This window comes from Danio aesculapii, chromosome 14 (assembly GCF_903798145.1).
Source record: "Danio aesculapii chromosome 14, fDanAes4.1, whole genome shotgun sequence".
Classification (NCBI taxonomy): Eukaryota; Metazoa; Chordata; class Actinopteri; order Cypriniformes; family Danionidae; genus Danio; species Danio aesculapii.
In genome coordinates, this window is record NC_079448.1 from 53,449,661 (window position 1) to 53,464,837 (window position 15,177).

Below are 15,177 nucleotides of genomic sequence, written 5' to 3' on the forward strand. Positions count from 1 at the left end.
AACGTGAGTACGGGTGTGTGTTTGCGGCCGCCGGGACTCGCGCTGGCTCACCGCCGGACATGGTGTAGGTGTCTGCGGGCGCCGCTCCTCCGTCCTCCGGTAAACTGAACCCGGTGCTGTCGTTCTCAATCACCGCGATTTCATTCTCCTGCTGGGCCAAAAACGCGGCGGCGGGATCTTCTTCTGTGTGAACTCCGTTGTCGAAGGCGGAAAAACCGAAGTCGTCAGCCATGTTTGATAAAGTAACACCGGCTTCCGTAAAAAAGCTACGCTAAAACACTCCAGCTGTTTTCTTCTTAAACCAGTTCACAAGACGATTAGATGGTAATGGGTAAACGCAGACTAATCTGAACGTTGTTGACTTATTTAAAGTATTTATTTTACTTTTTCCACTGACAGCAGCCGAATGACGCACAGCTCAGACGTTAATAGGGAGTGCTAGAAGAAAAATCTAATATCAATATTGAGCGCATAGTTAGGTGATGATTTGTGGCGTTTTGTCTTCATCTGCTGGAAAGAGTGTGTAGTGCAGCAAAGAGTTGGATATAGACCATTTCATACTCATTTATTTCACATTAATCTACCTGGTTCTTCAAAAATACCATAGTACATTAAAGTACTGTTACTTGTACGCAAGTAGCCCACTCTGTGGTGTACTTTTTGTCTGCATTTAAATACAGAGTAATAACGATGGTGATTCATATTATCAGTTACGAATAATTTGTAATAGCTATATTAAACAAGGACACAAAATAAAGTTACTGAAAGTACTGTTGTAAGTTACTAGTAATTGGCTGAATCCAGTGGAGATGCCACAGTATTTCAATATAATATAATATAATATAATATAATATAATATAATAAAATAAAAAGCAAAAATACCATGGTACATTACAGTACTGCTACTTTCTCGTAAGTAGCCTACTCTGTGTTATACTTTTTGTGTTCATTTAAGTACTGAGTAATAACAATGGTTAGTTTTAGAGTTTTATATTATCAGTTATGCATAATTTGTCAGAATTAAATTAAACAAGGAGACAAAATAAAATTTCTGAAAGTACTGTTGTACTAGTATTATGGTAAAGTGAAGGTATCCAGTGAGATACCATAGTATTTCAATATCATAGAATAGAATATTCTTTAAAAAGTCCTTTCAAACAAATATCTATAGCCTACTTTCTGCAAGGAATTGTCAAATACCATGGTGCATTTTAGTAAGGGATTTATACTCACTTAATTCACAATCATCTACCTGGTTCTTCAAAAATACCAACCATACTTGTATGCAAGTAGCCTACTCTATGGTACTTTTTGTGTGCATTTAAATAAAGAGTAATAACGATGGTGATTCATATTATCAGTTACGAATAATTTGTAATAGCAATATTAAAGAAGGACACAAAATAAAGTTACTGAAAGTACTGTTGTAAGTTTCAATGTGGTCATGTCATTGGCCCATGAACATTTCCTGCTCGTTGTCAAACTATTTCATAACTGTAACAAGAGACAATTCAATCATAACTTGATGTTAAAACAGCTATCATAACATTATTTATCAATATGTGGTTCTTTGTGGATTCTCAGAAGCTTTAGAAATTAAAAATATTCAACAGGAAATACATTTATTGAAAACAAAGCAAGATACTCTAAAGAATGTTGAGGGGAAAAAAGCAGTCATTAGCTATCCGTTTAATCAAAGCTAAATGCACATCTTTTCTCGTGTGCTTTTAATTGCAAATAATTGTTTGAGGATTGGTGGCACGGTGGCTCAGTGATTAACACTGTCTCCTCACAGTAAGAAGGTCGCTGGTTCGAGTCCCGGCTGAGTCAGTTGGCGTTTCTGTGTGGAGTTCTCCCCGTCTTGGCATAGGTTTCCTTTACTGGGTGCTCTGGTTTCCCCCACAGTCCAAACACGTGCGCTATAGGGGGATGTGGATGAACTACAGAATTATTAGCCCCCCTGTTTAATTTTTTCCCCTAATTTCTGTTTATAGGACAGAAGATTTTATTCAGCACATTTCTAGTCATAATAGTTTTAATAACTCATCTCTAATAACTGATTTATTTTCTCTTTGTCATGATGACAGTAAATAATATTAGACTAGATATTCTTCAAGACACTAGTATTCAGCTTAAAGGAACATTTAAAGGCTTAATTAGGTTAAAGTTAGGGTAATAAGTCATTGTATAACAGTGCTTTGTTCTGGAGACAATCCAAAACAAATATTGCTTAAGGAGGATAATAATATTGACCTTAAAATGAGTTTAAAAAATAATAAAAACTGCTTTTATTCTAGCCGAAATAAAACAAATAAGACTTTCTTCAGAAGAAAAAATATTATCAGACATACTGTGGAAATTTCCTAGCTCTGTTAAACATCATTTGGATTGATAAACATAATTAAATATTGATAAACATCAATATTTAAAAAAAAAAAAAAATTCAAAGGGGGGCTAATAATTCTGAACTCAGCTGTAAATTTGCTATAATGTATGTGTGTGAATGAGTGTGTATGGGTGTTTCCCAGTACTGCTGCGTAAAAAAACCTATGCTGGATAAGTTGGCGGTTTATTCCGCTGTGGCGACCCCTGATGAATAAAGGAACTACACTCTCAGAAATAAAGGTATGCGAGCTGTCACTGGGGTGGTACCTTTTCAAAAGGTACACATTTGTACATGAAGGGTCCATATTGGTACCTTAAACATATATATTAGTACCTACAAATTTTAGAGGGAACACTTTTGTACTTTTTAGGTACTAATATGTACCCTTGAGGTATTAATATGGACCTTTAAGGTACAAATTTATACCTTTCGAAAAGGTACCACCTCAGTGACAGCTCGCGTACCTTTATTTCTGAGAGTGTAGTCCCTTTATTCGTCAGGGGTCGCCAGTGTAAGCCGAAGGAAAATGAATGAATGAATGAAGATTTTTACTTATTAATTGTTTTGCTTTGCTTAATCTGTATTACTATCATTCTTCCTTTTCTCTTTACCTTTGCACAACACTTTGACCAACTGAAGTTGAATTTAAATGCGCTTTATAAATAAGGTTGAACTTGAAGTTGAATTAGTTATGTTGGCCTCCTCCTTTTTTGGGCACATTTTGAAGTATTGCATTAACAATGCTTAATGGAAACACAAAGAGACATTTTTAAATGTGGAGGAAATACGCACGCGCAAAAAGTGTCACCAAACGCAAGGGGCTGTGGGCGCAGTGGGTAGCATGTTCACCTCACAGCAAGAAGGTCGCTGGTTTGAGCCTCGGCTGCATGGGTCAGTTGGCGTTTCTGTGTGGAGTTTGCATGTTCTCCCCGTGTTGGCGTGGGTTTCCTCCGGGTGTTCCGCTTCCCCCCCACAAGTCCAAAGACATGCGGTACAGGGGAATTGGGTGAGCTAAATTGTCCGTTGTGTGTGTGTGTGTGAATGAGTGTGTATGGATGTTTCCCAGTGATGGGTTGCAGCTGGAAGGGCATCCGCTGTGTAAGACATGTGCTGGATAAGTTGGCGGTTCATTCCGCTGTGGCGACCGCTGATTAATAAAGGGACTAAGCCGAAAAGAAAATGAATTAATGAATGTTGAACACAAAGCAAAACTTTATTTTGATGGTCTGTTTGTTAAATTAAGTTACATTGCATCTACATGCCAACTGATTCTCATTAGATTAGAGGTAGACTGTTAGGTTGGGGTTACGGTTGGGCTTGGGGTTAGTGTAAGTTGACATGTACTTGTAAAGTCAGTTAAATGTCTGTTGAAGGAGCAGTATCAGCAGATATTAAGCAGGTAGTCTACTAATACTCAAATGGACCATCAAAATAAAGTGTTACCGCAAGATATTCTGAAGAATGTTGAAAAAAGCATTCATTAGCTGCTTTTAATTAATTGCAATAATAGTTTTTACTGTCATCGCCAATAGCCTAGTGGTTAAGTGCGCCGACATATAGCACCATGGTGCTCCCGGCGACCCGAGTTCGATTCACAGCTTGAGGTCCTTTGCCGACCCCTCTCTCTCTCTGCTCCCAACTATTTCCTGTCAATTCTCTGCCCTATTCTATCCATTAAAGGTTAAAACCCCCTAAAAAATAATAATAGTTTTTACTTTTGTCTGTATTATTAATATTTTTCCTTTTCTCTTCGTACAGCACTTTGGCCAACTGAAGTTGAATTTAAATGTGCTTTATAAATAAAGTTGAAGTTGAATTAGCTATGTTGTCGTCCACGTTTTTTTTAGGTGCAAACATTTGGAAAAATGCATAAAAATTGCTTAATGGAAACACATAAACACTTTTAATGCACAACTTAAAAAATAAAATGTGAAACAAATATGTCGCATATTTAGAAAAAAATGAATAATTTGATGACATTTAAAAAGTCTTTATGAAATATCCTGGTTTGGCTTCAAAATACTAATTATTTTCTAAAATCTTACTTTGCCAAAATCCTTCTATCTGCTAGATTTCACACATTTTTAGCATTTCTATAATATATAATAGAATTTTGGGAGGCTATATTTTATATATTGGGTTGAAATCATCAGTCAGTTATTTTGAAATGTAATATATTATTCATTCATTTATTTTTCTTTTGCTTAGACCCTTTATTAATTATCTGGGGTCACCACAGCAGAATGAATCGCCAAGTTATCCAGCATACATTTTACACAGCGGATGCCCTTCCAGCTGTAATCCAGTAGGGAAACATCCATACACACTCCGGCCAATTTAGTAGTTAGTCCAATTCCCCTATAGCGCATGTGTTTGGACTGTGGGGGAAACCGGAGCACCTGGAGAAATCCCACGCCAACACGCGGGAAAATATGTAAACTCCACACAGAAATGCCAACTGACCTAGCCGAGACTCGAACCAGCAATCTTTTTGCTGTGACAGTGCTAACCACTGAGCCACCATGTCACCTGTAATATATTATTGTCATTTTAAAAAAGTATGCATTACTCAGTGTGTGAGGAAAGAAATGCTTGAGTAAAAGTATGAGATATGTTCTTTTTTTAAAGATTAAAATAAGCTTAACCTCTTGTCAAGTGCTTTGGAGTTTCTGCCTACCTAAATTCAAAAGCTTCAATAATCCACATGCAGAGGTCATTCATTCATTTTCTTTTCGGCTTAGTCCCTTTATTAATCTGGGGTCGCCACAGCAGAATGAACCGCCAACTTATCCAGCATTTGTTTTATGTAGCGGATGCCCTTCCAGCTGCAACCCATCACTGGGAAACACATACACACTTATTCACACACTACGCACAATTTAGCCTACCCAATTCACCTGTACCGCATGTCTTTGGACTGTGGGGGAAACCGGAGCACCCGGAGGAAACCCATGCTAACGCAGGGAGAACATGCAAATGTAACCCTGCCGGTCCCGACACCACCCAACCCACTCCGAGCTGGGATCGAACCGACAACCTTCCACATGAGAGTCAGTTGCTTTAACAAGGGGGCTAAAGACCAAAGACCATCGCTAGAGCACCTTTAGAGGTCAGAGGAGTGAGGTGTACCTGCACAGCACTTACCAGCTGGCCTCCGTTACACAAACTCCACCCTCAGTTCCAGCTCGCATCTCAGCCTGCCTTTCAGACATTTCACACTGGATGAAAGATCATCATCTCCAGCTTAACCTCATGAAAACGGAAATGCTTGAAATTTCTGCCAACCCGACTCTTCACCATAACTTTTCAATCCAGATGGATGGAGCAACCATCACTGCATCCAAAATGGTAAAAAGCCTTAACAATTGATGACCAACTGAACTTCTCTGAGCACATTTCTAGAACTGCTGGATCTTGCAGATTCGCACTCTACAACATCAGAAAGGTTCGACCCTTCCTATCTGAACATACAGCTCAACTCATTGTTCAAGCTCTTGTTCTCTCCAAACTGGATTATTGTAACTCTCTACTAGCCGGGCTTCCAGCTAACTCTATCAAACCTCTTCAGCTGCTTCAGAACGCAGCAGCACGAGTGGTCTTTGATGAACCCAAAAGAGCACATGTCACTCCGCTACTCACCCGTTTGTACTGGCTGCCAGTTGCTGCTCGCATCAAATTCAAAGCTCTGATGTTTGCCTTACAAAGCGACCTCTGGCTTTGCTCCTTCGTATCTGCTCTCACTTCTGCAGATATATGTGCCCTCCAGAAACTTGCGTTCTGTGAATGAACGTCGCCTCGTTGTTCCATCCCTAAGAGGGAAGAAATCACTTTCCCGAACTCTCATATTCAATCTGCCCAGTTGGTGGAATGAACTCCCTAACTACATCAGAACAGCAGAGTCACTTGCTGTCTTCAAGAAACGACTAAAAACTCAACTGTTTAGTCTCCACTTTCCTTCCTAATCTTAACTGCCTCTCTGGCTATACCACTAACTGTACTCTCTCAAAAAAAAAAAAAAAAAAAATTTACTAATGCTTTGCTTCTTAGACTTTACACACCTGAAACTCGCCTACAGCACTTACTCACTGCTGCTCTTATAGTTGTGTAAATTGCTTCCTTGTCCTCATTTGTAAGTCGCTTTGGATAAAAGCGTCTGCTAAATGACTAAATGTAAATGTAAAATATTACTTTTAAAAGTAAAAGGAAATAACCCAGCATTTTAGAGTGTTTTGTATAGATTTGTTTAGGACACTACAACAACCAACGCTGTAAAAAATATCTGTAAATATCCATATTTTGTGATTCATGTTGTTATTTTTTCACGTTTATTTATGCTTATGAATTGCATTATGGGACCTTTGATCTTTCTTTCAACAACTTTTAACCTTGAAAAGTTCTAAAAAAGTGACTTTCATGAACATGTTTATTAATAATTATATCCACAAGACAGGTCGTGCGCACAGCGACTGGGATTTAAAGATCTGTTCAGCTCTCTGTGATCATCAGTCATCATCAGATGTGATCAAGAAAGAGTTTCCCAAGCTTAAAACGTTTTTAAAACAGTGCATTAATAATAAAGACAGTAAAACCACTGTAATTCATCACCACAGATGCATATTGTCAGTAGAGTTAGACATTTCAATCTCGGGTTTGCAGACGTTAAATCAGGTTTATTTTGTACATTAACTTAACTGATATCCATTAACCTGTATCCTGTCACATTTGGCATGCAAAAACAATGCAAAGTTATATGCGCTGTGTGTGTGTGTGTGTGTGTGTGTGTGTGAACTTTGTAACAGCATTGTGTGTGACTCATCATTGCAGAAAGGCTTGAATTCATAACAAATACATCAAATAATCATTGGGGAAGTTCTTACTGTAGTGTTTCTCACAAACATTATGTGACATCTGCTTCCTACATGTCTGTCACTGTGCTGTTTATCTGAAGCAGCCAGACATTGAGGCACACTCTGACAGGGACATGGGAACGGTGGGTGGGGAGAACCAGCATTAAAGGCACAGGCAACAAAAAGAAGCTACAGTGTGTTCAGAGCAGAAAATTACACAATATTCAGAACAATATTATTGTGTTTTTAGCTTAAACTTTACAAACACACGCTGGAGGCACAAAAAACTTGTCGTAAATTTTGAAAAGGGGGTAAAATAGGTGCCCTTTAACCTTAATGAACACTGTTTTGCTAAAAACTTTACACTTCTGCAGATACTTTTAGCATTATAAAATACACCCTTTACTCTAGTGAGAAGCAAGTGTTGTCCACTGATTAAACACTGCTGAAATACTGCACATTCACAGAGTTTGTGATGAAGATGAGCTTGTTTTTACATGCAAAGTACATTTGAGGGTTGAAATTAAGTGTAGCTGCTTTATTTTAGAGGTTTGGTAAAGGTGGTTCACTTTATGACCCAAAGTGTGAACGGTGTTTACTGATTTATTAGACAAGGAGAGGGTTAAATACATTATTATTAGTTTTTCGGGGGTTAAATACATAATTATGTGTGTCTGGCACCGGTGGCGCGCCCACCGAGCGCGTGCGTCAGGCACACACGTGACGCGTGACGTACAGCCAGAGTCCTACTAAAAGAAAATCCAACAGGGAAAACCTGCGGCTTCTTGCGACCTGACGCCCAAATCCACAAACTTTTTCAAGTTTGGCTTAATTTCTGTTTCTCACAGTCCGTCACATCTGAAGACAGAAGGCTGAGATGTCTGCCGACCAGAAGGAGGTAAATCCGCTGCTTAACAAACTTATTTATGGGAAAACCGGCAGAAAGTGGGCTTTAAAGGAGTCCGTCGCGTTTAACTTACACAGAATTCAAATATACCACAACTAACGTTAATGCTAACTGTCAAAAGCTGCTATGCTAGCGAAAATTCCTTATCGTTTTCAAGTCGTGTGTATTTAAAGGTGTTATAGATTATAATATTGTCTGATAATAGTTTATTAGTGCATTGGTTACTTTTTAAAAACGTATTCAGGAATAACTGCATGGGATTTAGTAATACATTGAAATAAATGAGAACTCCCGTTAATGCTAAGTTATTAAAAGCTGCTAACGTTATATCATATATCGTCCTTAAGTTGTGTGTATTTAATGGTATTATAGATTGTAATATTGTCTAATAATAGTTTAATAATGCATTGGTTACTTTTTAAAAACAGGTTCCTTTTTAAAAACATGTATTTTAGTAATAACTACATGCATTTTACTACATCGAAATGAATGAGAACTAACGTTAATGTCAAGCTGCCATACCAGCAGAAATTCCTTATCCTTAAGTTGTGTTTATTTATAGACTGTAATATTGTCTGATAATAGCTTAATAATGCATTGGTTACGTTTTTAAAACATGTATTTTAGTAATACATGGAAATAAACAAGAACTAACGTTAATGGTAACACTTAAATGCTGCCATACTAACTTAAGCCAAAATTCCTTATCGTCTTAGATTTGTGTGTATTTAAAAATATTATGGATTGTAATTTTGTCTGATAATTGATTAATAATTTATTGGTTACGTTTTTAAAACATGTATTTTAGTAATACCTGGAAATAAATGAGAACTAACGTGAATGGTTACACTTAAAAGCTGGCATACCTGCGAACATTTCTTATCGTCTTAACTTTTTGTGTATTTAAATGCATTATAATTTGTAATATTGTTTGATACAAGCTTAACAATGCATTGTTTACTTTTTTAAAACGTGTATTTAGTAATACTTTACTCGGTTAATACACAAATGTGTTTTGGAATCAAATCTGGGCTAAATATATGTTCTGTTGGAATTGTTTTAAAGACTATTTATTTGTAGCCTAAGTCGTTAGTGTTATTAAAAGTGTTAAAGACACTCATTACAGATAGCGATTAAGGTTAATATAAATTACACAGTTTATGTATACTGTGTAGGTCAATATTTAGCAGCATGTTCTTCACAAAGCAGAAGATTTATTTCTGCACTCACATGAACCCCACTGTCAGAAATGAGCTCATGTTGCTTGAACACTCCAGTGCTTTCATGCCAAATGATGTGCTTTTTCAGCTTTATCAGATATATTATTGTCTTTCTAAGTCACCTGGTGGGGTTAAAACATCAAACTAACACAGGGAAAGTTATTTAATTCACAAAATGTGATTGTGATTAATTTATCTATACTAATCGTATATATTTTATACAAATTTATTCTTCGGAAATATTTAAAAAGCATGCTCAATTATTGTTTTTACCACAGGCTTTAATGACATATTGTATATTACTTACACCTGCAGTGTTTTTTGTCATCCTGAACATATGTTATTTGCACAGTGCAATAAAAAGGACTATTCAGAATGCGTAATGTCTTCTCAACTGCACTTTTACCACAGGGCAAAACTGTCACAAATGAAACGCACGCGAGAGGAATGTTCATTTGGCCGCCCACCCTTACAACCTGCCTTTTTTCTGGCATTTTATGGCTTTAAATGTTGCATGTAGAGCCAGAGAATGTGAGGTAGTAGATGTTTTCTCTCTCTCTCTCCCCCTCTCCGTGACTCGTGGGTGTTGGGCTGAAATAGTTTGGTGTAGTTTTACATTCCTTATATAGCCTGTGGAGTAAGAGAGACGTGGAGCGAAGCCGTGTGGCAGGGAAGGAGGGGTGGGAGATCAGCTTTGCCAGCAGGGAGAACGTCAGGCTGTGCCAGATTTCCACTTGGGTTTTCTGGAGGTTTGGGTGACAAGTGATCTAAGGTATGTCCTGTAATTGGGATTTCACATTTGTTCATTTACATTGCCAAAAATGCTTTTCTTACTTGGATTTTTTTGTCTTGTTTCTAGTCCAAATATTTAAAAATTCTTAAATCAAGAAGCATTTTCTTGACAAGCAAAAAATAGTGTCTTTAAAAAAAAAATATGCCAAAATGAAGTCAGTTTTTATGTAAAACAAGCAACATAATCTGCCAATGGGGTAAGATAAATAATCTAATCTCAAAAGGAATAACAAGATTACTTAGCTTTCACAATTAGCAGATTAATTTGCTTGTTTTAAGGATACGCGTGTCATTTTAATTTATTATTTCTGAAAACAAGACTATTTTTGTCTAGAAAATGCCTCTTGATTTAAGAATTGTTAGATATTTGGAGTAGGGTTATTGCGATATTATTAATTCACATTACAATACTATGCCAGCTGAAGTATCGTGATACCAACACTGTAAAACCCAACAGTCAACTTTATCAAGTATAATAAGTGTAGTTAACTCAAAATTTACTGAAAGTTAATTCTATTGATGTGAAAAGAGTTTTGAACTCCGTGTTGAAGGTAACAAGTTAATTAAATGCCTCATTACTTCAACTTAAATGGAGTAAGTTCACAGTATTCATATACAGGGTGTCCGCGGGGTCTTAAAAAGTATTAAAATGTCAATTATGAGAAAATTAAGGCCCTTAAAAGGTATTAAAGTGTCTTAATCGCGTTAATAGGAGGTCCTAAATTTTGTTCAAGTGTTGTCCAAAGTGTTTGACTCCAAAAAAAACCCTATATATTTATTTTCCTCTAATATTAACAATGCCGTGCTTGATCCACATAATTGGTTCGGGCCACGGCGCGTAAGGCATTAGGCGTAATATTTTGTGAAGGTTTTTAAAAATGTATTGAAATTATCTTTAGGATTTCTGCATATACCATGATATAGATTAGTTTTTTTTTAACTCAAATGGTTTGATGCAATTGGTTTCCTCAAATGGTTTGAGTTGCTTTCACTTATTAGGTTTTACAGTAGTCCGTTAGCTTGAGTTCTTTTCATTTATCGGGGTTTACTGTACTCAAATTGCATCGTTTACCCAAATGGGTTAAGTTCATAGTGCTTATTAGGATTAATTTTTGAACTTAAGTGGTTTGTTGCAATCGGTTTCCTCAAATGGTTTGAGTTGCCTTAACTTATTGAGCTTTGCAGTGAAGTAGTATTGCGATACTGTAATTCATAACTCAAATCTATGAAATGAAGCAAATTGTCCGAAATACTATATTGTATATTAGGACTGTACAGTTAATCAAAATTCAGTTTCGATTTTGGCTTCTAACGATTATGAAAAAACATTAATCAAGATAAAACGATTATTGCATCATATACCGCCCCCTTTCCAGTTATACACATTTGTTGATCTGCAAAGCTCAGTTCCACGTGAACATTACTAAAAGCATGTACTGTAATGTAACTTTTGCAGCACGGGATGCGCATCGTTCATGTTTTTAAAAGTGCGAAAGAGCAATATTCCTGCTGCAGACTGTCTTTATTATTAATCAAACAACCAAAGGAGAAAATCACTCGCTGCTCTTGACTGAAGGACTTTTGTAGCTATAATTTAAAGTTTTTTTTTCTTACTGTGAAGATGCTTAAAGCACAGTTTGTTTCATATTTTTACTCTATTGTATTTATTTCCCTTTTCTTATTTGCAGGGAGGAAAATAACTATATATACAACTGAAGTCAGAATAATTAGCGGCCCTTCATATTTTCCCCCCAATTTCTGTTTAACGGAAAGAATAATTTTTTTTAACACATTTCTAATCATAATAGATTTAATAACTTCTAATAACTGATTTCTTTTATAATAAATAATGTTTGACTAGATATTTTTCAAGACACTAGTATTCATCTTAAAGTGACATTCAAAGGCTAAATTAGGGTAATTAGGGTAAAGTTAGGGTAATTAGGCAAGTCATTGTATAAAAGTAGTTTCTTCTGCAGACAATCAAAAAAAAAATTTGATTACGGGGGCTAATAATATTGACCTTAAAATAGGTTTCAGAATATTAAAATCTGCTTTTATTCTAGCCAAAATAAAACAAATAAGACTTTCTCCAGAAGAAAAAAATATTATAGGAAATACTGTGAAAAATTCCTGAATCAATTAAACATAATTTGGGAAATATATATATATATATATAAAATTATTTAAAAGAAAAATAAATTCACAGGAAGGTGAATAATTTTGACTTCAGCTGTACATCGTTTTGAATAATCGTGATTACAATTATGACCAACATAATCCTGATTATGATTTTACCCATAATTGAGCATCCCTATTTTAAATGTTAGAATATACCTACTTGAATTGAATTCATAATTCCCCTATTATTGAAAAAATTATCTGGACATCACTTCACCTAAAATGCATTAGTTCTTTTTATTTTGTAGATAACTGACCAACAAAAAATACATTAAAATAAAGACACAAATTATACCAAACAAAATTTGTCACAAAAAGAGCAAATTATGCTACATGTATATCAAGGGGTCAAATTATTCCTGTTGCTCTTGAGTTTTTCATCTATTGTTTTTCAGGTAAGAATTCAAAGTAATTCAGAATTTCAATTTGTGAGTTGTTGTTTTTTTTAGGAGATTGTTGCGGTTTGTTGTAGCTACTAAATCATGTTGACACGAGCAACAATGAACTAATTCAGGTGTGCGTTTGAACTGAAGCATCCTAAAATGTGCAGTAGGCTAACATAAAAGGTGCAAATTCTACACAGTTTTGCAAGCTTGAAGTGCTCCACAGACTATGTAAATAAAATGGTCTATTGTTGCACAAGCGTGTGAGCATTTTAGTGACTTTACCCACATGCAACATATTGTAGATAGACCGTTGATGACGATACTACCGTTTACAAACTACAGCGGCACCGCCAGTATTTTGGAGCCATAGTATCATAATACTACTATAGTACCGGTAAACCGTACAACCCTAATCTGGAGTAAGAAAAGCATTTATTTATTTTTTCAGTGTGCAGATGCTTTTATCCAAAGTGAGGATAAACAAAGCACTTTAAATCAACATTATGCTTTAAGTTACTAAGTCTACAAGTGTATTATATTTATTTGGGTTGTAGAGTTCAGAGAGTTTACATCTATGGAAAGGAGGAATTGTCTTGATTTTTGTGTTTTTTTTTTGCTTGGTTTTAAAAGGATAGTTCACCCAAAAATTAAAATTTACTCTACCTCAAGTATTTACATAAGTTTCTTTATTCTGCTGAACACAACAGAAGATATTTGGATGTAAGCTGTAAACCTGTAGCCACTCACTTCCTAAGTATAGGAAAAACCAAGGAAAGTCATTAAGAATAATATCAAAGTCATAAAGAACTCATAAATGTTTCAGAGAAGTAAAGGGAAAGTAAATTATGACAGAATTATATATTTGCGTGAACTATGCCTTTAAGTTTTATGTCATATCAGCTGTTTTTGTAACGCGATCAATGCGGTGATGCAATGTTGTGCTGAAGGTACAAGGACATTTTAAATTAATCGTATTATTAATCAGTTTATTAATGGATAAGTGTTTGTCAAATGAATGAGTGAGCTGTTGTAAAGCTGATTTGTGCACTTCTAACATGCAGATTTTATTCCAATTTTGGGCAATTTGGATTAACTTTATTTTAAAATTATTATAAAATTCCAGGTAGAATAAAAAAATTTGCAATGCTGTCAGAGTATTCATTTGAAATATATTTATTATTGTTATTATTATTATTATTAGCCAATATATTTGTCAAATGACTGACAGTGTGCTATTAATTCACATTGCAAATCTCAAAGTAGTACTTTAAAATATTTATTATTATTATTAATATTATTCGCCTATATGTTTCAGTCAGATGAATTGGCTATTTTGAGAAAAACCCCTCAAAATATCCATATTTTCATGCTGAAATGTATTAATATGAAGATTTAATTTATTGCAATTTAATTATTCCCTTTGCATGAACTCATTTTAAAGTATTATAAAGTTCCAGATATCAAAGATTTGCTATGTAAATAATATAATACTGTCAAAGTAATAAATTATTATCATTAATATTATCGGCCAATATCTTTAACAAACATTTCTTTACAAATATTAGTATATTAACATGAAGATTTTATTTATCGTTATTAAATGTTGCCTTTGGCAGTATAACTAATTTTAAATGATTATAAATTATCAATGTTGTGCAATGTAAATTAATATCACTGTCAGAGTTTTATTAATATTTTATTATAATATTATTTATATTTGTATAAACTTTTTTTTATTTAAGATTTTTTTTTGTCAAATACATTAAAACTGAACCTTTTTTAAAGTAGGTTTTATCCATTTCATTTGATTATTCATTTAAGACATTGATAATTAATAAATAAATTGTTTCAGTGAAATGAATGAGCTGTTTGTCCATGCCTGTAAACTATTAATGTTTCCATGATGGAAATGTAGATTTTATGTATTGTAATTTAATTTAGCCTTTTGAATCAGCTAATTTTAAATTATTATGAAGTTCCAGATATAATCAGTGTTTTGCAATGTGAATTATTATCACCATTAAAATGATCAAAACATTAATTTTTTTATTTTATATTATTTTTACACGCACTTTTTTTTATAGTTAAGTTAAAATAATTTCTGGGTAAAAAACTCAGGTAAACATATTTTCATGCTGAAACAATTTTATTTATTGTAATTAACTTGGATTCACTAATTTTAAATTAATATAAAGGTTCCAGGTAGAGTCAATGTTTTGCTGTGTGAATTGAAATCACTGTTAAAGTTAATAAAATAATAATAATACAATGATTATTTTGATGCTGGACTCTTGTATTTGTTATAATCCTTTCTGAGCCAAATTTGAAAACTTTCAGGTGAAATTGTGTGTGAGTTTGAGCATTTTCTCTACAAAAGCGGGAGTTGTCATGATTTGCTTGTCCTTGGCTTTCAGTTTTATGTAATATTAGTAGCTGACTGTTCTTGTACCAACCTGTA

General features: G+C 34.7%; 2 protein-coding genes across 3 annotated transcripts in view; one reads left to right on the top strand and one right to left on the bottom strand.

Moving 5' to 3' along the window:
* The window catches only part of cltb (clathrin, light chain B), a 24,654-nt gene extending 24,203 nt beyond the window's left edge, over positions 1–451 (bottom strand). Inside the window, exon 1 of the mRNA XM_056472284.1 lies at positions 52–451. Coding sequence (XP_056328259.1) covers positions 52–232 — 181 coding nt within the window. The 5' untranslated portion in view covers positions 233–451. The remainder of the gene's footprint in view (positions 1–51) is intronic.
* Positions 452–7,983: 7,532 nt separating this feature from the next.
* LOC130240547 (PDZ and LIM domain protein 7-like) overlaps positions 7,984–15,177 on the top strand; it is a 77,283-nt gene continuing 70,089 nt past the window's right edge. Inside the window, exon 1 of one of the 2 annotated variants that reach the window (XM_056472118.1) lies at positions 7,984–8,131. In XM_056472118.1, coding sequence (XP_056328093.1) covers positions 8,111–8,131 — 21 coding nt within the window. In that variant the 5' untranslated portion in view covers positions 7,984–8,110. Of the gene's footprint in view, positions 8,132–10,024; positions 10,133–15,177 lie in introns of those variants that run through there. The other variant, XM_056472119.1, reaches the window with a different exon arrangement.